Source organism: Pristis pectinata, chromosome 8 (assembly GCF_009764475.1).
Source record: "Pristis pectinata isolate sPriPec2 chromosome 8, sPriPec2.1.pri, whole genome shotgun sequence".
Taxonomy (NCBI): Eukaryota; Metazoa; Chordata; class Chondrichthyes; order Rhinopristiformes; family Pristidae; genus Pristis; species Pristis pectinata.
Window position 1 is genome coordinate 42,232,867 of NC_067412.1, and position 25,379 is coordinate 42,258,245.

At 40.8% G+C, this 25,379-nt stretch overlaps 1 protein-coding gene across 4 annotated transcripts in view; it reads right to left on the minus strand.

The window, feature by feature from the left end:
- Positions 1-25,379, minus strand: part of mad1l1 (mitotic arrest deficient 1 like 1) — an 826,601-nt gene that overhangs the window by 740,601 nt on the left and 60,621 nt on the right. For all 4 annotated transcript variants that reach the window (XM_052022015.1, XM_052022017.1, XM_052022016.1 and 1 more), the window contains exon 10: positions 12,142-12,228. In XM_052022015.1, coding sequence (XP_051877975.1) covers positions 12,142-12,228 — 87 coding nt within the window. The remainder of the gene's footprint in view (positions 1-12,141; positions 12,229-25,379) is intronic.

Here is a 25,379-nt window from a genome sequence, read left to right on the forward strand (position 1 = left end):
AGGATGGCTTCTACAACAGGATAACAATCCTAAACACACCTCAAAATCCACAATGGACTACCTCAAGAAGCACAAGCTGAAGGTTTTGCCATGGCCCTCACGGTCCCACAATCTAAACATCATCGAAAATCTGTGGATAGACCTCAAAAGAGCAGCGCATGCAAGACGGCCGAAGAATCTCACAGAACTAGAAGCCTTTTGCAAGGAAGAATAGGTGAAAATCCCCAAACAAGAATTGAAAGACTCTTAGCTGGCTGCAGAAAGCATTTACAAGCTGTGATACTTGCCAAAGGGGGTGTTACTAAGTACTGACCATGCAGGGTGCCCAAACTTTTGCTTCGGGCCCTTTTCCTTTTTTGTTATTTTGAAACTGTAAAAGATGGAAATAAAGAAGTAATCTTGCTTAAAATATTAAAGAAATGTGTCATCATTAACTTTATGCCTTTTGGAAATCAGGTCATCTTTTACTCGCTTAGCTATTCACAGTAACAGAAATTTTGTCCAGGGGTGCCCAGATATTTGCATGCCACTGTAGAGAATAAAAGATTGCAAGTGTGTTACGCAGAGGCCCTGCTGTGGGTTGTGCGAGGGCCCCAGCGATTAAGACTGAGACTAAAAGCTATAAAGAATGGTCAATTGTTGGTCCCCTACAGTCTGAAAGAGAAGAATTCATCATGGGGAATAGCGAAAGGCAATAATTAAACAAATACCTTGGTTCCATCTTCAGAAGGACAAAAGGAACTTTCCAGAAATGGTAGAGGACAAGAATCCATGGAGAGTGAGGAACTAAAGGAAATTAGTGAGAAAACAGCATGGAGAAATTAATGGATAATAATCCCAGCGTCTGATAATTGCATTTCTGAGTACTAAAGGAGGAAACCACGGAAACAGTGGATGTATTGGTTAAATTTTCCATGAGTCTACAGCTTATGGAATAGTTCAAGCATGTTGGAGACACAACCCCACTTTGTCTAAAAGGAGGGAGAACACAAACAATGACAGACCTACAGCCCAACTCCAATCTGGAGTATTGTATTCAATTCTGGTCACCCCATTACAGGAAGGATGTGGAGGCTTTGGAGAGGGTGCAGAAGAGGTTCACCATGATGCTGCCCTGATTAGAGGGTATGAGCTGTAAGGAGAGGTTGGGCAAACTTCGGCTGTTTTCTCTGGAGTGGTGGAGGCTGAGGGGAGACTTGATAGAGGTTTATAAAATTATGAGAGGCATTGATAACGTATACAGGCAGAATCTTACTGAAATGTCTAATACCAGAGGGCAGACATTTAAGGTGAGAGGAGGAATATTCAAAAGAAATGTGCGAGGCAAGTTTTTTTTTTACACGGAGTGGTGGGTGCCTGGAATGCGCTGCCAAGGGTGGTAGTGGAGGCAGATACGACAGAGGCGTTTAAGAAGCTCTTGGATAGGCACATGGATGTGCAGAGAATGGAGGGACATGGACCAGATGCAGGCAGAAGGGATTAGGTGTCATTAGCCTAGTTAGTTCGGCACAACATCGTGGGCCGAAGGGCCTGTTCCTGTGGTGTATGGTTCTACGTTCAACACTTCCACCAATGGAAACAGCTGCTCTATTCATTTTGCCTCATCCCTTTGTAAATTTTCAGCACTTTTATCAAGTCATCCCTCAACTGTCTGTACTTCAAGCATAACACTCCCTGCTTCACTACTTAAATTATTTTTTTCTGCACCCTCCCTAGGGCATCACATCCTCCCTACAGTAGTAACAATCAGAACTGGATGCAACAGTCCAATTAGAGAGGCTTAATACCCCCACACCTCCATTTATAAATACCCAAATCATGTCAGCTTTCTTTCAAAAATCAGTTCCGCAACTTGTCCTGCAACATTCAAGGATTTGCAGCCAGGTATCCCAGTTACTATATCCCCCTCTAGAATTGTATCCCTTATGTTACATCACCTTTCCTCATTCTTGCTACCAAAAAGGATCACTTCACACCTCTGTGCCCAAATCTTCTGCCACTACTACATTCTCTTGCAAATCTATTATCCTCCACACTGATACCTGCAGTTTCCAGTTTTATTTTTTACAACTGTGCTATTTATGCCCAAGATCAAGTCATTGATATACATCAAGAAAAACAGTGGTCCTAATAACAATCCTTGGGGAACATTACTGTCTTCTTCCAGCTCGAGCAACAACGACTCACTATGACTTTATTTCCTGTACAAAATCCAAATTTGTATTCATGTTGCCATTCCCAATTTTATTTCATGGACTTCAGTTTTGCTGACAAGTTTATTATGTGGCACTTCATCAAGTGCCTTTTTGGAAGTCCATGTGTAACATCAACTGTATAACTCTCATAACTCACCCTTTGATATCATTCAAAAACTCCAGTTAAGCAGAATTTGCTATTCACGCATATGTGTTGATTTTTCCTTTGTAATTCCATACTTGCCCGAATGACTATTAATTTTACTTACTTATTACAACACAGGAGGCCTTTCAGCCCAGAGTTTATGCCAGCTCCCAGCAGGGTAATTCCATCATCCCATTTCCCTCTCTTCATTTCCTGTAGGCTTGCAACATTCCCTCTCAAAAGCCAACTCACTTCCCTTTGATTTTTATTTTGCCACTTACTTCAAGTGAGAGGTCATTTGCAGTAGGCAGTTAACCTACCAATGTATAAAGATAGTCATGGTAAGAACATGTAAACGACACACATCATCCAAGATCGGGATCAAACCCTGGTCCCTGGACCCCATAGGGAAGCAATGTCATTTCATCCCTGGTTCTCTTTTCTGGAAGCTTTCCCACTATTGAATTAAAAATGACTGGACTGCAGTTCTGTGTTTACTTTTACATTCTGTTTTGCTGAATATGGATATAACAACTACAATCCTCCCGTCCTCTAGCGCCACCTAATATTGAATAGCATTGGAAGAATATAGGACACACAAGAGACTGCAGATGCTGGAATCCGGAGCAACAAACAATCTGCTAAACATAGATAAATCACTAGGTCCAAATGGTTGCTGAGTATTATCTTTAGTTGATTCTAACTATATTCTTCCACTAAACAACCTGCTGGAGGAACTCATCAAGCAGCATCCGTGGGAGGAAGGGAATTATTGACATTTCAGGTCAAAACCCTGCATCAATCTTGAACAGATCTGAATGAATATACCACAGTCGTTACCGACTTCATCAAGGCCTGCGTGGATGAGTATGTGCCCACAGAAATGTATTGGGTCTTCCCAAACCAGAAGCCCTGGATGAACCAGGAAATTTGTGGTCCGCTGAGAGCTAGATCTGTGGCATTCAAGATCGGTGATCCAGAGATCTACAAGAAGTCCAGGTACAACCTCCAGAAGGCTATCGCGAGAGCGAAGAGGCAATTCCAGATGAAGCTGGAGACACAAACAGATGCTCAACAGCTGTGGCAGGGCTTGCACACTATCAGAGGTTGATGTCAGAACATCCTTCAGGAGGGTGAACCCTGACAGCGTACCTGGTTGAGTGTTTAAAAACCTGCGCTGACCAACTGCCTGCAGTGCTCGGGGACATCTTCAACCTCTCACTTCCATGCTCTGAGATTTCCACCTGCTTCAAGATGGCATCAACTGTACCAGTCCCAAGTAAGCAGGGTGACCTGCCTCAATGGCATTTATACATGTATGCCCATGACAATAAACTTGAATTTAAAGTCTTGGAATGTGTGTTTGGATCTCTGTTTTCAAATCTCTAGAGGGTGACTACTGACAGGGGTGAGAATATGACTAGTTTAGCATTTGCTGACATTGATAACAGGGTCTTGCCTTAACCAACTCAACGAAAGCCATAGCTTCCCCTTTTCAGGCAATGCCAAACCCATGTATCAAAAAAATTGTTATGCATGCAACTGGTGGCATGAACTGTGAAGGTGCAGAGCAGCATCACTGCAAATTCAACAACTTTATTCTCTACAATTGTAGGGTCTAGAAAAGTTGATTCCTGCAGTTTTCCACCACACAGAAAACTTTTCTTTCCTGCTGCAGGGCACAACAAACATATCTACTTGTGATAAAAGGAGAAATGCTTCTCAGAATGAGTCATATGTCATAGACAGTTAATGAGACAAAAGCAATTAAAGATTACAGAATAGGAGGCCATTCAGCCCAATGATTTATTGCTAGATCTATTCAAGAGTCATCCAGCTAGCCCCACTCCCCTACACTTTCCTCAAAGCCTTGTAAATTATTTTCTTGAAGTGTTTATCCAGTTCCCCTTTGAAGGCCATGACTGAATTTGGTCCATTATTTCCTGGTTATGAATTTTTGTGCACAGTTTAATAAACCACAGATAGTGTCAAACTCTGTGTTGCCCTGAAAGATATACAGAGGGAAAATAAACATTCTACATTGGGATAACACCAACAAACGACAAGAATCCAAAGTCTTCTATGGGCACTGTAAAAGCAGAAGGATTGTCAGAGGAACGACAAGATCAGGAAAGGATCCAAATGGAGATCTGTTGCAGGAAGTACACGACGTGAAAACTTCAGAAATGCTGCCACAACTTCCCTATTCTCTAGATACACAACAGTTCCAGAGAATTGGTAGATGGCAAAAAGTTACTCTTGTTGAAATAAATAGTAGATATGGAGTAACCTTAACACATGGGGGCATTCTCTGGAATTCATTACTATGGCCACTTCTATAATTAAAAATAAAAATTTTGGAAACACTCGGGATATCAGGCAGCATATCAGAATTGAGAAAAAAATGGAGATAAAAGTTTTAAGTTGCAGAGAAAGGGAGAAGGGGTGAGAAAGCTCACCAACGCCTCTACTTCCTCAGGAGGCTAAAGAAATTCAGTTTGTCCCCTTTTACCGATGCGCCATAGAAAGCATCCTATCCGGATGTATCACGGCTTGGTACGGCAACTGCTCTGCCCAGGACCGCAAGAAACTGCAGAGAGTTGTGGACACAGCCCAGCGCATCACAGACACCAGCCTCCCCTCCTTGGACTCCGTCTTTACCTCTCGTTGTCTTGGTGAAGCAGCCAGAAAAATCAAAGACCCCACCCACCCCGGACATCCTCTCTTCTCTCCTCTTCCAGCGGGTAGAAGATACCGGTGCCTGAGGGCACGTACCACCAGACTTGACAGCTTCTACTCCACTGTGATAAGACTATTGAATGGTTCCCTTATGCAATGAGATGGTCTGTGACCTCATGATCTACCTTGTTGTGACCTTGCACCTTATTGCACTGCACTTTCTCTATAGCTGTGACACTTTACTCTGTACTGTTATTGTTTTTACCTGTACTACATCAATGCACTCTGTACTAACCCAATGTAACTGCACTGTGTAATGAATTGACCTGTATGATCGGTATGCAAGACAAGTTTTTCACTGTACCTCAGTAAAAGTGACAATAATAAACCAATACCAAGGGACCCAGAGAACAAAAGGGAAGGTCTGTGATAGAGTAAAGTCTAGAAAAGATCAAACAATATGTAGCAGCAATACCAGCTAAAAGTAGCTAGTGAGATGGAAAGAGGATAAGGGAACATAATCCTTGTTCTGGGTATAAGAAGGGGCTGAGAGCAGAAGTGAGTAACTGGAACACACACAGTTGCAAGCCCCCCTCAAGCAATACAGAACAGAAGCCAGTCAAGGAAAAAAAGCTAAGCACTCGTTAGGACTGGAGCATCTTCAGAACGATAGAGCCAGAGAATGTGGTAGAATGGAATGGTCTTACAGAAAGTAGTGTGGGAGGAAGTGTTGTCAAAGTAACTGTTAGTCTATACGGGAAAATGGCCACTAACCTATCCTCTGAAATGGAGATAGATAAGTCAAGAAAGGGTAGTACTGGAAACATCATGATCAGGCTGGACATTAACAGCAAAGGTAGTAAAACATTTGTTCTGGTACAATAGAAGGAAGCCGCTCTGAAACAGTCTCAAAGTAAGGAGTATCATTGAGTATGACTGAACAAAGAATGCTCCACTTATCTCACAAATAGACAGCATATCTTGACACATGAAATTACCATTGTTATATCTTTTATTTGAAGGAAGTGAATGAAAGTTATTCAAGTGAGGAAAAGTTCAGCCAGGCAAAGGAGGGTGGTGGTGGGGAAAACTGATCTGATCTCTGTTCAGGAAGAAGCATAAGTTTCTCATGCTGTGGGATGGAGATGTAGAAGGATTAGACTTCCATAATGAAAATTCAGTCATTTGAGGACAGGAACTGGCAGCTGTTAATGCGGCAGAGACTCAAAAGTATTGCAGACATAAATGGATAGATAATGGACAAAGGAGAAAGAACAGAAAAACAGTAAAGGCTCTGTGAGATGAGAACAGGCTAAAAAAGCAAGTTGACTGGGATACTACTGCTTGTGGACCTCAGGGAAGAGGTAAAGTGGCTTGCTAGTTTAGAAAACTATCAGGTTGTTGGCTATGATAACTGTCGCTTTTACATAGCATTTTGTAGCGGTTTGCTACCGCGGAATAAAACAAGACTCACTCGGAGGATTGCCAAAACAGAACTGGTTTATTTTTCCCGCCTTGCGCGGGCCCTTTAAGGGAGAAACTCCCGCCCCAAAAACCGGCAATGACGGTAAGTCCTACGTCATCAGGACTTACCCGCGCGCGGGTTCTCCCCGTCGCTCGGAAAGACGAGGCCCGCCGCCACCTTGGGCCTCGTTGCTCCGACACCGCGCGACCCGACTGCCGAGCCGGTTCGCCCGACTAGACGGTGAGTCGCCACACATTGATATTTCAGGACTTGGGTACTAGACACAATTTCACAAATCTGTAGATGATGTGAGATTGCATGAAGTATCAGGAAGATACTAATTAACCCAAAGTTGACATTGAAGGCTCGAGGAAGGAGTGAGCACATACCGGATGAATTCAACATAGAAAATATGAGACAATGGTACATGTGATATAATTGGTAGGAAGGATGAGGAGAGGCAATGTAAGCTTAGTCCAATGTTAAAATGAATTAAGCAACAAAATGAGATAGGATAACACATTGAAAGATATATTAATACACAATGTCTCTTCAGGATTTGTGCCAAAATCTGGGGCATCTTGGTTTAGAAAGGTCATGAAGACTATGAAGAAGACACAAAGGAGACTTATTGAATGGTTCCAGTGACAAGAGATCGTAATTACATGGAAAACTACTGAAGGTGGGTAGAACAGAAAAGATGGTGGAGATCTGCTGGGACATTTAAAATCATGAAGGGTTTAAACAGGGTAAACAACAGAAACCATTTCCAAAGGACTCGTCAATAACGTAGATTTAAATTGATTGGCGAAAGAACTAGACATGACTAGGATTGAGTGCACTGTCTGAAGGGGAAGCAAAAATAAATTCAGCAGCAACTTTCAAAGAAGAATGGGATAAATTCCCTTATCAAAAAAAGAATTGAACAAACACTGAGCATAAAAAATACAGGAATTCAGGGAAAGTAAAGAAGGAGTTGGACCAATTGCTATGCAGGAGCCAGCACAGGTCCAGAGCTGAACTGCCACTTCCTGTCGTAGTTTTTTTTTACAAGGCTATGAATAGGCATTTGAATAAAGTTGAACAGATGTTTTCTCTGCATCCCCCTGCCCCCCAAACACCTTGGTTGCACACAATTCCATTAAATGATGTCCAAGCTCGATTCTGATGAACACATTTTCCCTTTACAGATGTTGATGGACCTGCTGTTTCTTCCAGCAATTTTCATTATTTCATGCCATACTTAATGTCCCTGAAATAATACTGATGAGTGATGCAAGACAGAAAAACTGTATCAAACAGTCCATCAAGTTTATAATGTTTCAAAAAATTTCTAGAAGTTAGATATAAATGTTAAAAGGAGATAACAAAGATCCAGAGATTGCATGGTGATCTGTCTGGCAAATTGTTAAACAGGCTTAGTCTCCTCCTCTTCCACCAACACACTCTTCCCACCCTAAGGCCAACCTTGAGTTTCACCCTCTTAGCCATGAGGACATCCTCACCATTCGTCAAAAAAGTGAAATTTACATTAATGCCTATTGCTGAAACATGGAGGAGAAATGATAGCATTTAACTGCACAAACAAAATTCTTGGAAGGATATTTTGCATGCAGGGAAAAAGAAATATCACCCAGACAACAATACAATGTTAACTACTGCACATGTCTTCTGGCTTTTAAAATTTGATCTATGTCTGTACATTTTAATCTGCAACTTTTCAGAAAGGATAAATAACATCACTGAACACATAAGAGCTTATAGTTTTAGTACAGTGGCAGAGCCAATTTATCTCTGGGACAATTAGAAGACAACCATACACTTGAACAGACACACAGCAGAACAGGACAAAACATTTACATATCTGCTTTCCTTTAAAGTTTTGTGATTTAGTGGCACTTAGGTATCAAAATAAATATGAATGCAATAAAATTAAAACTCGCAAAGTCAATGACTCAAATGGTCAATGGTTACTAATGCTGGGCTTGCAAGTCATTTCTGCCCTGTACTCCAAATTACATTCCGATTGATCAAATCAACTAAAATATTTATGTAAATTGGCTCTGAGGCTACTATATTTTTGAAAAGCAGAATAAATATGGCTTGGGAGTAATAATGGCATTACCTGATCCTGATGTCACAAGTGATCCATTAAAAACTAACTTTCTCTTTCAACTTGAACTTCAACAAATAAAGGAATATTAGAACCTTAGAAAATAGAACAAGAGTAGGTCATATGGAAGTCTGAACCTCAACTTCCTTTCCTGTTTGATCCCCATTCTCAATTTCCTTGGCCTAAAATTTTAAGAAAAGGTTGCATGATATTTGACAGTGATGAGCTCTATCCTGTGTTCTTTTTAAAAAATGTGTTAGCAAAGACAATGCTCTTCTTTGAAAATGACCCTCAGGATTACTTGCATGCATCCAAGAAAGCAGTTCAATGTCCCTTCTGAAAGATAACAGATGCAACAGTGCAGCACTCACACAGTATAGAACTACAAAGTCAGCAAAGACTTTTGAGCTCAGTCTTTGGAGTATGACATCACACCCTTCTGAAGAAAAGGCCATCAACTGGGCCATAGCTGTAATATTATTAAGGTCTACCTAAACAATCAGGTTGATTAGCTGGACAACTCAGGCTTTAAATATGTATACCACTGAGTCATGAGATATTATTGTTAACAATTATTGTAACAATTGTTATTGCATCTGCAATATTTTGTTTGATTTTCATCTCTCGTAGAAAAGGATCATATTAAATTTCCTGCACTCTGCACTGTGTGCAAAAAGGTGCTGAGCAAGAAGTATTGGAGAGGATCAAGTGTTGAGAAGGTAAAGACATGTTTTAAGTTCTCACCATTTTTATCTGTGGAAGAAAGCTGTGGATATAAATAAGCAAGGTTTCAAAGACTGAAGAAATTAGTCTCACCAGCTGATTAAATGCAAGGTAAGAAACCCAGATTAGAAATGAAGGACATACCAAGGTTGCACACACCAGATTTAATCCAAGTCAAATAACAAGTCCAGAGGAATTTGGATACTGGCAGGAACTAAGAAATATAGTTTTGATTTTGCTTATATTGTCAAAAAATAACAATTAACTAATCATATTTAATATCAGATAGGATCTAAAAATTCATGTGTCAGATATCAAGAGGTTATAGATTACTTGCTCACTACACTGATTGGTGGTCCTTCATGCTAATATTTACATTCACGATCTATGTACATTTATTTTTCTCTGAATTTACATTCATAATCTGAAACTGTATACCTCAATATCACAGCTTAGATACTTCAAAATATGCTCCTAATGAATTCATCCACTGGTTTCATCAAGAAGTCTTGAAGTCAAAATGAACCTATATTTAGATTCAAACTGCTATTTTCTTCTCTTTGCAATCTGTCAAAATGCTCAGCTATACAGTGAAAAACCATTCAACAGATGTTATTCAATAGCCATCTTAAAGATGCTCTTTTACTAAAAATGCTCAATGTGCCATTATCATTTGCAGTACAAAAAAGAAACCAGAGATAAATACTACACAATAACTTGAATACCATATGAAGGATATACAAGAGATCTCTCACCAGAAATTTGAGGTTAAAATCAATTTTAAAAATAGTGTTCTGCAATTTAAGAAATGTAAAGGAACTGCTGTTTCATTTATGATGAATGACATCTGTTATCCTAAGAAGGAAATGTCTTTCCTCTTTATTTGTCCACTCAAAATGCTTTAAACAGGTCATAAGTATTCAGATTTAATAAACTTTATCCAAAAGTTATTTTGTATTTTCCAACTATAATTATAGAGGAAGTTTGATATTTGTGACGTAGTAAAACCTTCACTTCCAAATTAAATAATCAACCTTCACCCATCCCTAAAGAAACACGAAACCAAATATCAATAGGAAGTGCAATTGCACAATTAACATTGCAGACAAAAATCATTAGGTTTCAATAGCCCTAGTAGCATTCCCAAATGACAAGCAATTCCATTTTCTACTTCATCTCTTTATCAAATATTACAGAGGCCTTTTTAATTGTGTTCAGTTCTGGTCGCCTCATTATAGGAAGGATGTGGAGGCGTTGGAGAGGGTGCAGAGGAGATTTACCAGGATGCTGCCTGGATTAGAGAGTATTGAATATGAGGAGAGGCTTAAGGTGCTAGGGCTTTATTCACTGGAAAGGAGGAGGATGAGAGGAGACATGATAGAGGTATATAAAATACTGAGAGGAATAGATAGACAGTCAGCGCCTCCTTCCCAGGGCACCAATGCTCAAGACGAGAGGGCATGGCTTTAAAGTTATGGGTGGGAGGTTCAGGGGAGATGTCAGGGGGAGGTTTTTCACCCAGAGAGTGGTTGGTGCATGGAATGCACTGCCTGGGGTGGTGGTGGAGGCAGATACATTGAACAGGTTCAAGAGCTTGTTGCATAGGCATATGGAGGAGTGTGGGATGGGGGGATATACGGGAGGAAGGGGTTAGGTAGCGTGAGGGTGGTTTGATGGACGGCACAACATGGTGGGCCAAAGGGCCTGTTTTGTGCTGTATGGTTCTATGGTTCTATAGTTCTATGGTTAAGATGCATGTTAATAAACAATGCAAAAGTATCACAAAATGACACCTGTAATGGAAATTACTTCATTAAAGCATCAAAAACCAATTTCCTTTACTTTGTCTGAAAATCCAGGTACACTTTAGCAATTATGAGGTTACCTTTTATTTGATTAAAAAAAAACATCACTTTTTCCCCCTGGTCTTGATAACATGACCAAAATAGAGAAAATGATGAAAACTTTGAATAGTTGCATTACAATTCAGCTGCTCTAGCTTAATTTCCCAAGGCATTCCCTCATAATAATCACTATTCATTTAGGAATGATAGAACGGTGCTAGATTTAAATCAAATCCTCATATAACGAAGCCAATGGATGCTAATATTCCAAATGCATCAAAACAGATCAAGGATGTTGCAATGAGCCACATTGTCAGAATAAGCAAAATTTAGTTATTGACGTTACTAAATTTGCTATAATTTTTGCAAGTTCTAAGACGTACATAGAAAGCACTGAGAGAAGATAATACATTAAAAACTTTACTTTAAAAATAATCAACTCCTAAAAGTCAGACATAACACACTCAATAAAATCACAGTTTTCCATTTAAAGTTCATCAAGACAGAAGTATAAGTGAAATATCATCTTTTCAGAATCTTGCCAACCTCAGAAAATTGTTACTACCAAAGGCCAAATCAATCTATCATAAATAAATAAAAATCTTTCAGTCCATTTACTTGATGTCTTCTATGTCAAAATGCAAGAGAATTCGCCCAAATAGATTGATTGTCTCAATCAGCTAATCCTGTCCAAATAATTCATCCAAAAATTTCTTGTTTTTTGTGATGGTTGTGGAGGGAGGGGTAATGCTAGTTTCAATTTTTCCTGTGGGCCAACTGTGTGCCAACACTATATACTTTAACAAATGATCCTACATTATATTTCAATATTGCACAACAAACAATAATTGCAGGATGGATTCCACTGTTGTTTCATTTATGCTGCCAATAGGTCATGGAAAAGTATTGTTTTGGCAATTCTCAGACACAAACATTTTAGAAATAAAGTTGGCTGCCTGCCCTGGAATTCTACCCACCTGCTGCTGATGGAAGAATTTTGTTGCTTGAGTACAAGTTCACGTTGCTGCAACAGAATAATCTCCCGTGACAGATCTTCGGGACTCCTTAAAAATACAAACAGCAGAAGAGTCAAGCAAGCAATTTAAAAATTTTTGCAATAAAAACAAAGGTGCTGGAAACACTCAGCGAATCAGGGAGATGCTGTGGAGATGGGAACAGAATTAATGTCTCAGACCAATGACTGTTCATCAGAAGGCCCTGACGATCCTGAAATATTAACTGTTTCTCTCTGCACAGATGCTGCCTGACCTACCAAGTATTCCCAAGACAATGTTTTTAACTTCAGATTTCAATCTTCAATCTTCAGTTTTGATTTCCAATTAAAAAATGCATTTTTCATGCATTTTCAAATAATGTCAATAACCCCCTAATCTTTTCACCATCAATAATAGCTCATTCTATTGCATGAATGACTTCTTTAGCTCTCAATTTCAACTAGATAAAATAAGAAGCATTTACCAGGCTGAAAACTGAGCTTTAAAAATAAATTTCTTCAGGAATGCAAATGACTAAAACAATAGCACTAGTGAAACTTGCAATGTAGGGGTAAAAAGAACTTTCATCAAATGAGAAATTCAGTCAGATTCTCATGGAATTATTTCACAGCCAGTGATCCCTCATGTTATCATTACATAAAATGAAACACAGCAAGACAATATTTTCAACTATATCAAAATAAACTGTTAAAATACTTCTGATTGAAAAAGCCCATTTGTTGCTTCAAAATAGCAGATCATAAATTAATAAAAATTGTTACATGTCCCAGCTTGCCTTGAAAAATTCTCAGGGATTAAACCACTGACTCCTCAATTTCAGCTGTTAGTTATCCGCTCTTTTTAATGTCATTGGCAGACTTGAAATATTTTGCACAAATATTGAACATACAATGGAAAATTAGTCAATTCAGAGACATCAAGTTACCTTCCTTTGTAGCATGCTGATAATAAAAGTTTACAGATTATAACATAAATATTGTGCATGTGATTGAAAACTGGCTTTTCAATGTTCATTTAAAAGCCCTATGATCACTCAAAATATTACACTATTAATCAAAATACTTTGAGAATAACACCTAATCAAACTGTTTGGGAAGACTTTTTTTGTAAGATTAATTTGGTTAGTCTTTCAGGTTTTCAACTTATTCAGAAAATGTTATTGGAGCTATTCTTATTTACATATTTCAGTAAGCTGAGTTTTCCTCTGTAATACCGAGTACAAAACCGACAAACTTTATGCTCGTTAACAGTATTAACAAAGCCAGCAGTACACCATGCAATGTAAATTTAATCAAGCAGGGTTATCAATTTTAAGATAACTGGCTAAGGAACCAAGAGGGAGATGAGAACATTTTATTTTCACAAAATTACATATTTATTGACCTAGAAGGGTCGTGGAAGGAGGTTCAGTCGCAACTCACAAAATGAAGTCGGATACATATCTGAACGTAGGGCAAGAAACAAACTGCTGGAGTAACAGGTCGAGACCCTTCATCATGTCTTGATGCAGGCTCTCAACTTGAAACGTCAACCATCCCTCTGCCTCACGGATGCTACCTTACCTACAGTGTTTCCCCAGCAGTTTAGTCTTTGCCCTGGATCACAGCATCCGCAGTCTTTTAATTCTCTATATCTGAATATATTTGCAGCACTCTGAAGAAAGAGGGAAGTGGATCTAATTGGATGGCTCATGAAGAAACCTTGGACTTCTTCTGAATGGCGCAATGAAATTTAACTGGCAACAAAAAATTACTTCGACCAGGTAGCAGAGTTGAGGCCAACTTCAGATCAGCCAACTTAATAAACAACAGCACAAGCTCGAATAGCCACATGGCTTGCTCCTGGTTCCTAATTTTTATGGCTTTATTTCCCAGCAACCATGTCCCTCATCATGTTGAGTAAATGATTACACTAAAACTAAATGTCATTGTTTTTAATAAATGATCAGTTGGTAAAATTACTAAAACACTCATACTTTGGTTTGGGTACATTCTACAGTAAAGAATTCAGTTCATCACAGCAGATGGGCTTAGGCTTGTGTTATTTGACATTCTTCATTGAACTTTCATCTGTTTTGCACATTAGTTCCATTCAATGCACTCCACACAAATGTAAAGTTTTACTGATGGCAGCAAAACTAAATTTGAGCTAAGACGTAGAATTCCTTCCTGTCAATTTTTATCAAAAATTAAATGAAACTTTTATCTACAGCTTACAGCTTTCCTGAAGGCATATCTAAAATTGGCTGGCAATTAGCTTGCAATTCAAAACTTAGATTGAAGTGCACTTAAAGAAACCTTTGTAGAATGAGTGGAATGCCTATCCAAACATGTGATCATTCCTAAACATCTGTAAATAAAAGCTGCATGTGTAACGCTTCACCTTTGCCTATACTTCTACACATCAAACCTGACGAAGGATTCTAACTGGATTCAAACATTCTTTATTTTTAAACTCATTGCTATAAATTGTTCTCAATTAGAAGTTTATACAAAAACATTCTTCATTCATAATATAATTAATTTTTCTCATAAAAGTTGAAATTATAAGACATTTCTCACAGAAAAATTCAGAACATATTGCCTCAGCAACCTATTCTGCTTGGCACGTGCTATCTGCATTTGTTGATTGCAATGGGTATGATAATAATGCCCTCTTCATATTCATTAAATCGACACTGAAAATTTCAAATATCACATGTACTCTGGCATAACTGTGGATAATGTACTATTTAACAATGTTGTGCAATGGCCAGTAGACTCAACAGAACTCCTTAAATACAGCACAGTGACACCTCTTGACATAACCAGTCCAGGCAAACATTTTTGCTCCATTTCAAACTTTTCACACATTTTATCTAGTTCTAAATATAAAATCCTCTATTCAAAATAGACAGTAAAAACTCTGATAAACCACTATCCAACCATTTGGAAATCCCAATGGCTCAGCATCTGGCTCAACAAATTATATTTGCACGCTCCCTTCTGACTCACTGAGGCCTAGCTCCTGCGTTCCCTTTCCACTCACTCGGCCCCCAGTCACATGCATGCTCTTTCTCATCACCAAGGCACCAGTTCCCATACTCTTTCCACTCACCGAAGCCCCAATTTCTGCACTCCCTTTAATACACCAGAGCCCTGGTTCCCATACTTTCTTGTAAATCAGTGAGGCTTTGGCTCCCATGCTCCCTTCCAACTCACCAGGCTCTGGTTCCCTTTAATCTCAGCTGGTTCATTTTCCCACACTCCCTTGAAACTTGCTCAGACCTCGTTTCCTGGACTCACTTGAAGCTTACCAGGTTCACTGGAACATTTATCTTTCTACTGTGGAATATCTATCAGAAAATTAATTAAAATTGTGTTGGACCACCAGTATTAATGACATCCAATAGTCTGGAAAATATGCTACTCTGGCACCACTGAGGTTCCAATGTGCCAGATTATCAGAGTTTTACTGCACTGTGGAGATGCAACAGAGTCAAATAAATATTGCTTAATATTAAACCAATATATTTACCCCACAATGATAGAGCCTCTAATTGGAATGGAAAAGTACCTCCCACTCATCCCACCAGTAGTTGTGCTCAAACATTCTGCCAAACTAAAGCAATATTTTGAAGGCTTAGAAGTCATCCGTCAGTAGGCAGGTGGCCTGCCCAACTCAGTCTGACAATTACCCACTTAAAACTTCAGTGCATTATTGTGGGAGTGCATCATAATCAAGGATGTCACTCTTAAGTTGGCTTCTCTCCCTGCTCAAGTGTTCATAAAGAAACATAATGCACATTTTTGAAGGGGAGCATCCCTTCTCTGTGGTCATTAGTCATCTCACAGTTATGGAATTTTGCTGTGCACATTTATTTTCTATAAAGCAATAATGACTAGGTAGTTTATAGCATGAAGGACTCTGTGGAGATCCTGAGCACGTAAAATATAGTTATAAATGATTTGCGTAGATGTATGATAGAAAAGTTCAGACAGCAGGGCATGCTTTAAATTCATTACTTGGCTTCATAAATTAAATTTCAAAGAGGAAATTAGATAAATATTTGAAGGAGCAAATTTGCAGAGCCAAGGAGAAAGAGCAGAGGTGTGGGACTAATTGAACAGTCACTAACCAACTGTGGGGACAGGCATGATAGACTGTCCTGAGATGCTGGATTAGTTCTTTCTGATGGCAAACCCCACCTCATGAAACCTGTCTTGCATGATTCTGTGAGCACAGCACAGACTCAGCAACTGTACAACACATCATGCCTAGTGAACTGTAAGTATACGTTCCATTGTCCCATAACCTTCAACAAGTGAGTCAATAATTACTTGGAACTTGATTTTAGAATATGTTCTGACATCTAAAGGTTGGACAAGCTTGGGTTGTAGGTTGGGCAAACTTGGGTTGTTTTCTCTGGAGCAGCAGAGGCTGAGGGGAGACCTGACAGAAGTTTACAGGTTTATGAGTGGCATAGACAGGGTAGAGAGCCACTATCTTCTTCCCAGGGTTGAAATGTCTCATACTAGAGGGCATGCATTTAAGGTGAGGGGGGCAAGTTCAAAGTGGATGTGCAGGGCGAGTGTTTTACACAGAGAGTAGTGGGTGCCTGGAATGCGCTGCTAGGGGTGGTAGCAGAGGCAAATACGATAAAGGCATTTAAAAGACTCTTAGATAGGCACATGAATGTGCAGAGAATGGAGGGTTTTGGACATCGTGAAGGCAGAAGGAATTAGCTTAGTTGGACATTTAATTAGTTTGGCACATCATCGACAACATCATGGGCCGAAAGGCCTGTTTCTGTGCTGTACTGTTTTATGTTCTATGTTCTATGTGAATACACTGAGTGAATACCTTCCAAATCTACACCTTACCTTAAATTTATGCCCCCCAGTTATAAACACCTCTGTTATGGGGAAAGTTTGACACCAATTACCAGGGTCTTGATGCAGTGGCAAGTGGCTGTAAGAAGACTGGAGACTATGAAATTTGGCAAATTGATCTGAAATTGGCTTCTATCCTATCTATACCCATCATAAGTTTGTGTACCTCAATCAGATCCCCTTGGCCTTTTCCTCTCTAAACTAAACAAATCCAGCCTAAATGGTTCATTCCAGGAAACATCTTGGTGCATCTTCTCTGCACCATCTCCAGTGCAATCACTCAACCAGAACTGCACTCAGTATTACAGCTGTGGCCTAAACATCCTTGGTCCCAGCTAATGAAGCCAAGCATCCCTTATGCCTTGTTAACCACCTCCTCTGTCCGTTGCTACTTTCAAGTATCCTTGGACATGTACACCAATGTCTTTGTTTCTTAGCACTTCCTAGGGTCCTACTATTCATTTTATAGATTCCAACTTTATTAGTCCTCACAAAATGCATCACCTCATACGTTTTGGGGGTTAAATTACATCTGCCACTTCCCTGCCCATCTTACCAACTTATCAACATCATTCTATCAACAATACCATCAATCTTTGCATCATCTGCAAACTTACTAATCATGTCTTCCACATTCACATCCAGTTCATTAATGCATATGTCAAACAGCAAGAATATCAGCAATTCAAAAAATGTAAAACAATTAAAATTTCCCTCAATCCCTCACAGTCATTCCTTTTCATTCAACTGAATGGAGACTCTATTCCTGTAACTGGTCCACCCTCATGCACACTCTTCAAGTGCTTTTTCTCCCCCATCTAAATGAGGGGAACTGACACCATTGAGCAGGGTCAGAAATTTCTGCTGAACAGTTGTCAGTAAATTCAGAGGCCTCCACATTCACAAACTTATGTTCAAAAGTCCCCAAACATGCTGACACTCGGAAACAGTACTGGCAACATTTCCCCTCTATTGTGACTGGTGGTGCTTACATCGGAAACCATTTTACAGTCCAAGAGCTACAAGAAATAGTAACAATAGCAAATCATTCTTAGCATACACGCAAGATTATTAATATACGAAATTTGATCAATGTCAAAACTGCCTTTAGTTTTAGAGGTTTTACTTTATCACCACGGCTGCACGTAAATCAGAAAAGGTTTCATCAGGAAAGTCAAAAATGATTCACAGGATATAGATCCATTATTGCCTACACTGGGTACAAACACTACATTAGAAATGTATTACTCAACTAAACAACATACCATTAAGACTGCTATGGTAGAAATGGACTTTAAATTTGAAAAATTGGTCTGTCCTTTAGATATCAATCTGGCTATGTCTCAGATAAGTACAATTGCATTGGTATGTGTAATTTCTATTCTGTCTAGATTTCAAGTGAATCATCTGAGGAAATAAATTTAAGCACTGAAATAAACAGGAGATAAGATAATGGAGTTGTTTTAGTGAGATTACCTTAATCAGTTGTTTATTTAAAATGAAAACTGATTTAAAATGAAATATGTGAAAGAACATTGAAAAATAGTTGTGTTTTGGTGGTCTGAGTAGTAAAACAGTTATATTATCAGCACATCACAAATGCTTTGATGTATATGGCATTCATTTGAATTTCTCAACAGAGAAGTTCACACTGGAGCCCATCAATGCCCAGTGTTTTGAGTTTATTTGATTTCCGTTAACTGGGAGCATTGGAAAGGTGAAAAAACAAGGAACAAATTTTATCCAAGAATAAGCAAACACAGAAGCATTACAAAATCTGACAGAATTCATGGAGTTAATTTCCCAAAGCCACTAATTTGCCTAACTCAGGAATGCTAGTTATGGAGAGGTGCCAGAACTATCATGCCCAAACCCCAATGCAATGAATCCTTTATGTTTTGTGGTCAATAAACAAGCCAAAGAGGAATGCTTAATTCCAAAAGAAATACACTTAGGAAACTGAACAAAAAGACTTCCTGGTTTCAGTGCATTCAATGACAGATAAAAGCATGAGTCAACCACCAAAGCTTGACCCCAACATTAGCTGATATCGTTCACGGTTTTCTCACTTTCAAATCTGCCATCATTAACCCAACCTTTAAAAAAAATTCTTGCTCCCTCCCCTTCCAACCTTGCAAACAACTGTCCCCAATGCCAATCAAAACAAAAATACTGGAATCACACAGCAGGTCTGTGAGAAGAGAAAAAGAGTTAGCATTTCAGTTCAAAGACCCTTTGTCAGAAATGGAAAAGAGAGAAAACAAGTTAGATTTACATTCTAGAGAAGGTGGAAGAGGAATAGTAGGACAAAGTGAATAACTGTGATAGGGGATAAAATGTCAAAGTAATCTCTCAATGGGTTAATGGGGCCAATTAAAGTATTAAAATACAAGCTAAGTACTTTAAAATTTACTAAAATGCAAGATGATAGGGCATGCCTAGCAGATCAGACCATGCTTCTGGAGAGAGAAAATCTAGACCAATATCACAGATGGATGACTTGCAGCAGAGGCGGCCAGTTCTGTTGCAGACAGAAAATGAAGATGTAGAATTTCTCCAATGTAAAGGAGGCCACACTGTGAACACTGAATGCAGTACACTAGATTGGAAGAGGTGCAACTGAATCACCACTTCACTTAAAAGGACCTTATGAGTCCTTGGTTGGTGTGAAGGAGAGAGGTGAAAGGATAGGTGTTGCATTTCTGTGATTGTGGGAAAATGCCATAAGGAGAGTGGTTAGTGGAGATGGAAGATTGGGCCAGGAAGTCTTAAAAAGAACAGTCCCTTTTAAATGCTGACAGGGAGGAGAAGGGATGATCATTTGGTGTTGGAATCTTGAAGCTCACAGAAATTGCAAAGGACAATTCATTGAATGCAAAAGCTGGTGGGGGTAGAAGATGAGGACCATGAGAATCCTCGTTCTGTACTGAAGAAGGGATGAGAGCAGATGTTCAGGAAAGAGATGAGATGTGGTCAAAAGCTTTGTCAGCTATTGGAGACAAGAAGTTTCGGTTCAGGAATAAGGAAAATCTGAGGCATCTATGTGGAGTCTTATCATTGCAGCAAATACAACAGAGACAGAGGAACTACGTGAATGGGGTCCTTACAGTAGGTAGGAAAGAAAGGAAGACTAATCGAGATAGCTATAGGAATCAGCGGGCTTGTAATGGATGCTTGTCATGAGTCTGTCTCCTGGGATGAAAATGTAGAGTTCCAGAAAGTGATGGGAAGAGTCAGAGATGAACCACATGAATGAGAGTGTAGGATAGAAATTGACAGCAAAAATAATGAAAATTTTGAGATCTGTATGACTGCAGGAGGCAACATCAACACAGTTGTCAGTGTACTAGAAAAAAAAAGTTTGAGGGAACAGGCCAGAGTAGGACCGGAACAAACCTGTTCCACATAACCCAGAAAAAGACAGGCAGACATTGGACCCATGTGAGTTTCCATAGCTACTCCTTGAAGCTGGAGAAAGTGAGTGGAGCTGAAGGAGAAGTTGTCCAAGGTGAACACAAAACATAAAGCTGACATAGAGGTTTGACAAGGGCAGGGTGGTGGACATTGTCTACAGGGGCTTTAGCAAGGTCTTTGACAAGGTCCCACATGGTCAGCTAGTCTGGAAGGTTAGAATACCTGGGTTCCAGGATGGGTTAGCAAATTGGATACAAGATTGGCTTGGTGGTAGGAGATGGAGGGTGATAGTGGTGAGTTGTTTTTCCAACAGGACACCAGTGCCCAGCAGTGTGCCACAGGGATTGGTGCTGGGTCCTCTGTGGATTTGGATGAGAATATGGGTAGCATGATTCATAAGCCTGCAGTCTGCAGACAAAATTGGTAGTGGACAGTGAAGAAGGTCATCTAAGGTTACGACAGGATATAGAACATAGAACAGTACAGTAAAGAAACAGGCCCTTTGGCCCACGATGTTGTGGCGAACTAATTAAGCTAATGACACCAAATTCCTTCTGTCTACACAAGGTTCAAGGTTCGAGTTCCTTTATTGTCATTCACCCAAATGCTATAAAAACACATGGAGGAACGAAATGTCATTTCCCCCAGACTCACACAACAGAGGACATACATAAAACAGAAGACATACAATAAACACAAACAAAAAATTTGTGCAAGTACAAATAGTGCAAAAAATGGTATATACAGAATACAATTTAGTGCAGAGTTAGTGAAAAACCGAGTTAGACAAAGAAAATACAGAACTCAGTGTGTTACACTAATTGTATAAACATGTTCAGCAGCAGCCAAAGTTCTTATGCGCCGTTGTGCAAACCAGGGCTTTTGACGCGGCATTTGTCTGAAACTGTCTCCAGGGTATTCAGAAGCCTGACAGCCTGGGGGAGAAAACTGTTGTACAGTCTAGTAGTTCTGGCCCAGATGCTCCGGTACCGCTTGCCAGACGGCAGTGGGACAAATAGGTCATGGGAGGGAATGAGAAGGGTCATCTATCACTCTGCAGACCTTGCTTGTGCTTCGTGTATTGTAGATATCCACGATGAAGGGAAGAGGTACTCCAATGATCTTTCCAGCTGTACTCGTAATTCTCTACAAAGACTTACGGTCAGAGATGTTAGTTACCATACCAGGCAGAGATGCAGCTGGTCAGGACACTCTCAATGGTACCCCTGTAGAATGTGGTATGGGTGGGGGAGGGCAGGTTTGCTCTCTTCAGCCGCCATAAAAAGTGGAGACGCTGCTGTGCCTTCTTGGTGAGAGAGGAGATGTTGGTTGACCAAGACAGGTCGTCTGCTATATGTATTCCCAAGAACTTATAACAGCTGACTCTCTGTACAATGGTGCCATTGATGCACAGGGGTGAGTAGTCAGCCTGGGCCTTTCTAAAATCCACAATCATCTCTCTTGTTTTGTCCATGCTCAAGGAGAGATTGTTGACTGAGCAGCAATCCGCCAGCATCTCCACCTCCTCCCTGTAAGCTGTTTCATCGTTCCTGCTGATGAGGCCCACCGCTGTTGTATCATCAGCAAACTTGATGATATGGTTGGAACTTGAGTTGGCAGAACAGTCATGGTCAGCAGCGTGAACAGCAGTGGACTGAGCATGCAGCCCTGGGGGGCTCCAGTGCTCAGCCTGGTGATATTTGAGATGGTATTTCCCATGCGAACTGACTGTGGCCTTTCAGAGAGGAAGTCCAAAATCCAGTTGCAGGTGGAGGTGCTGAGGCCCAGTAGGTGTAGCTTCCTTATGAGGTTCTGTGGGACGATAGTGTTAAAGGCAGAGCTGAAGTCTATGAAGAGCATCCTAACATAACTGTCCTTCTGATCTAGGTGAGACAAGGCCAGGAGGAGGGCAAAGGACACTGCATCTTCGGTTGACCGACTGGGGCAGTATGCAAACTGAAGGGGGTCTAGTGAGGGAGGGAGAATGGATTTGATGTGTTGCAAGACTAACCTCTCAAAGCACTTCATGATGATTGGTGTCAGTGCCATGGGGCGGTAGTCATTTAGACAGGTTACAGGCGTCTTTTTAGGTACTGGTATGATGGTGGTAGATTTGAAACATACGGGGACAACTGCTTGGCTCAAAGAGACGTTGAAAATGTCGGTGAATACATCTGCCAGCTGGTCTGCGCAGTCCCTGAGCACACGGCCAGGTATGTTATCAGGTCCCGCTGGTTTCCGAGGGTCAACCCTGGATAATATCTTCCTCACACTAGCTGAGGACAGACAAAGTACCTGGTCATTGAGCGGTGGAGGTGTCTTGCTCGCAGGTCTGTTGTTAAGTGCATCAAACCGAGCATAAAAGTCGTTCAGCGCACCTGGGAGGGGGGCGTCATTGTCGCAAGTGCGAGGTGGGGGCTCGTAGTCTGTGATAGCCTGGATGCCCTGCCACAGACGTCGTGTCCTTGGTATCAGAGAAGTAGCCCTGGATCTTCTGGGCATAACTCCTCTTTGCCTCCCTGATGCTGTGGGACAGGTTGGCCCTCGCTGTCCTGAGGGCTGCCACATCACCTGACCTGAAGGCAGCATCTTGGGTTTTCAACAGTTCATGTATCTCTGCTGTCAGCCATGGCTTCTGGTTGGCACGTGCGGTGATGGTTTTCAAGACAGCGACATCGTCAATGCACTTGTTGATGTAGCCAGTCACCACAACTGCATACTCCTCCAAATTGATGGTATGGTCATAGGTGGCTGCTTCTCTAAACATACTCCAGTCCGTGTTTTCAAAGCAGTCTTGTAAGGCTGACATTGCATTCACGGGCAACATTCTTATCTGTTTCTGAAATGGTTTGTAGCGTCTAAGGAGTGGTTTGTATGTCGGGATCAGCATAACAGAGACGTGGTCTGAGTAGCCAGGTGGGGGCAGGGGACAGCTCTGTATGCATTCTTGATATTTGTGAATACCAGATCCAATGTATTCTCTCCCCAGGCTGCAAAGTTAACATGTTGGAAAAATTTTGGAAGCACCGATTTTAAGTTAGCATGGTTAAAATCGCCAGCAACAATGAAACAGCCATCAGGGTGAGCCGTTTGAAGTTCGCTTATTGCTCCATAAAGTTCACACAGTGCTTCCCTGGCATTAGCATCTGGAGGGATGTACACAGCCACAATAACAATGGCTGTGAACTTCCTCGGCAGATAGTATGGCCGGCATTTAACTATGGCAAACTCCACTAGCGGCGAACAGTGCTTTGAGACCAGCAGAGCGTTATTTCACCATTCGCTGCTTACATAAACACACAAACCACCTCTACGGGGCTCACCAGACACTGATGCTACCCTGTCTGCTCGGAAGGAGGTCAGTCCATCCAGCTGAATAGTAGCGTCGGGAATGTTGTTATTGAGCCATGTTTCCGTAAAGATAAAAGCGCTGCAGATTTTCATCTCCCGGTGGACTGCCATTCATAGTCGAATGCAGTCCAACTTATTTTCCAGGATGCGAACATTGGCGAGCAACATCGACAGGAGAGCTGGTCTGACAGGGCGAGCCTTTAGCCTAGAACAGATTCCGCTCCACTTACCCCGCTTCTGTTTCCTCTCACACCGCCTGCAGCATCTCCTCACTGGGACAACCGAGGAGAGCAGCACGTTGGTGAGGTCAAGCTCAGGTCTGTGCAACAAGCCAAGGTTACTCAACCCTGCTGTTCGTATCCAGGCAGAGTAAAGTAATGTTTTGCTGCCGATGTTCAACAGTATTTGTCGATTGTATGAGTAATTCCATACTTTACAAGTGATCGCTTGTAGTTTATCATTGTTGAAAACATCAGGAATGACACTAACATGTAAACAATTGTGTGAGTCGGACGAATACACCGCTGCATGAGTGCGCCGCCATCTTAAAAAGTCCATATCCCTCCATTCTCTGCATATTCATGTGCCTATCTAAGAGCCTTTTAAACACCTCTACCGTAGCTGCTTCTACCACCACTCCTGGTAGCGCATTCCAGGCACCCACCACTCTCATTGTATAAAGAAAACTTTTCCCGCGTATCTCCTTTGAACTTTCCTCCTCTCCCCTTAAATGCATGCCCTCCAGTAGTATACATTTCAACCCTGGGAAAAAGATACCAGCTCTCTACCCTATCTATGCCTCTCATAATTTTATAAACCTATGAGGTCTCCCCTCAGCCACTCCAAACTTAATTTATCCAACCTCTCCTTAGCACATGCCCCTAATGTGCCCCTACAGCATCCTGATAAACCTCATCTGAACCCTCTCCATAGCCCTCCATATCCTTCCTATAATGGGCCAATATAGATCAACCGAGAAAGTGGTCAAGGGAATGGCAGATGGAATTTAACTCAGCTAAGTCTGAAGTGATGCATTTTGGGAAATTAAACCAGGGCAGGGCATACACAGTCTGGGACATACAGAGCCCCAGAAGTATTCTTCAACAGAGAGACACTGGGGTGCAAGTATATAGTTCACTGAAAATGGGAACACAAGTAGACAGGGTGGTGAGGAAGGTAAATGGTAAGTTTTCTTTCGTCAGCCAAGGAAATGAGTACAAGAGTTGGGGCATCATGTTAAAGTCGTACAATACATTGGTTAGGCTGCACTTGGAGTACTGTGTGCAGTTCTGGTCACCACACTATAGGAAGGAAGTGATTTAAGGATGCAGAAAATATGCACAAGGATATCACCTGGATTGGAGGCTGGAGTTATCAGAAGAGATTGAACAGGCTGGGTCTGTTTTCCCTGGAGCAAAGGATACTAATATACAAAATTATGAGAGGCACAGACAGGTTAAATAGCCAATGTCTGTTTCCTATGGTAAGGGTGTCTAAACATAAAACAAAACAGCACAGTACAGACACTTTCATCCCAAGATGTTGCATCGACATTTTATCCTA